A 1,506-nucleotide genomic window follows, 5' to 3' on the forward strand; every position below is an offset into this window, starting at 1 on the left:
TTCTCTCCCCTTTTCCCCTTTGCATGCGTGGTGTTTCCTCTGTCTTTCCTTTCGTACCTCCCGATTTGTCTTTCTTTCCCTTTTTCATCTCTCTTTCTTTCTTTTCTGTCTCTCTGTGTGTGTTTCTATTGCCAGACAAGATCAAATCCTCCTTCGAAAGTTTAATCTTTCTTCTTATGAAATAATGTTCATGACAAGCTTCTATGGATTTCTCTTGTCGCTTTTCTTCTGCGGTGTCGTTGAGAGGTTTAGTGGATTTTCTTGCATTCGAGATTCTCTCTCTCTTCATTCACTTCATCCGTCTCCTTCTTCTTCCGTTCCTTCTTCTCCATCTTCAAATAGCTTAAACGAATTGCCAGGGAGAAGTGTGAATGATACCATGATTCCCCTACAACTTCCTTCTTCTTCCCTTTCCTTCTCGGGTGTACATACACCCCAGACCGTACCTCCTACATCGTTAGTACACAGCGTGACTGCAGATAGGTATCTCAACAAGTTCATCCCCCTTACCACCTCCGAGCGGAATTCTTCTTCTTCTCATCTTTCTTTCTCTGATAGAGAGAGTTCATATCAAAAAGAGACATTCCAGACATCTACAGAAAGCTTCTCTGCCTTCTCTCACCCTTCTCAAGAGAAGTTTCTCTCTCCTTTCAACTTCTATACCGACTTCAACACACCTTCTCCTTCTTCTTTCTCTTTTTCATTGTTTTCTTTCTTCATCTCTTCTGTCGTCTTCTTTCCTTTAGAAATCTTATCAAAACTCTTCTTCTCTCTTCTACCTCAGTTGTCTATCTCCTCGTTCTTTCCCTTATCAAAATCCTTTTTCTTCCTCCCTTCTTTCCATGATCTTTCTTCACATTCTTCTTCTTCTTCTTCTCTCCCATCGAGGTCGACAACTCCTGCTCCTTCTCTTACATCATCGTTGGATGAAGATCCTCCTGTGTCTCTTCGTTCTTTTTCCTCTCTGCCGTTTCTCCTGCTGTCTCCAATCTTTTCGAAAGATGATATAATGAAGAAGATGGCGAGTGAAGAAAAGATCCAATTCACAGACTCCTCCTTATCATCTCTCTCTTCTTTTCAAGGGAGAGACCAGAGTGGCTCGCCCCTCGTGTTTTCCTCACAGGCTTCTTCTCTGTTCCCTATGAAAAGTGTTGTGTTTTCTTCCTTTTGGAGTTGTTCTCTCCCTTCTTTCTCCTCTTTTTCTTTCTTCTCCATTTTCAGCTCTTTCTCTTCTTCTTTCTTTAACACCCCTCTAGGCTGTCTTCTTCTCGTGTCTGTAGGAGGTTCGATATGTCAGCTCTGCGGCATCCTCTGTATGAAGATAACTAGCGCGGTGTATGTATCGATCCTCACAACAGTACGGCGGGTTCTCCTTGTCCTTGTATCGATTGTCTTCGTACAAGAAGGAGAAGAACAAGCTTCCCTACCTCTCCTCGCGCGTGTCTCTGTCGTCTCCATCTCTCTTGCAGGGGTAAGAGGAGAGCAAGAAAGAAAGACAGAAAGAGG

At 43.2% G+C, this 1,506-nt stretch overlaps 1 protein-coding gene across 1 annotated transcript in view; it reads left to right on the forward strand.

Moving 5' to 3' along the window:
* Positions 1-1,471, forward strand: part of CSUI_000602 (uaa transporter family protein) — a gene marked incomplete at its 3' end in the record, with an annotated part of 7,973 nt that extends 6,502 nt beyond the window's left edge. The window contains exon 3 of the mRNA XM_068060836.1: positions 136-1,471. Coding sequence (XP_067927190.1) covers positions 136-1,471 — 1,336 coding nt within the window. The remainder of the gene's footprint in view (positions 1-135) is intronic.
* Between the last annotated feature and the right edge of the window lie 35 nt (positions 1,472-1,506).

This window comes from Cystoisospora suis (genome assembly GCF_002600585.1).
Source record: "Cystoisospora suis strain Wien I chromosome Unknown contig_226, whole genome shotgun sequence".
Lineage (NCBI taxonomy): Eukaryota > Apicomplexa > Conoidasida > Eucoccidiorida > Sarcocystidae > Cystoisospora > Cystoisospora suis.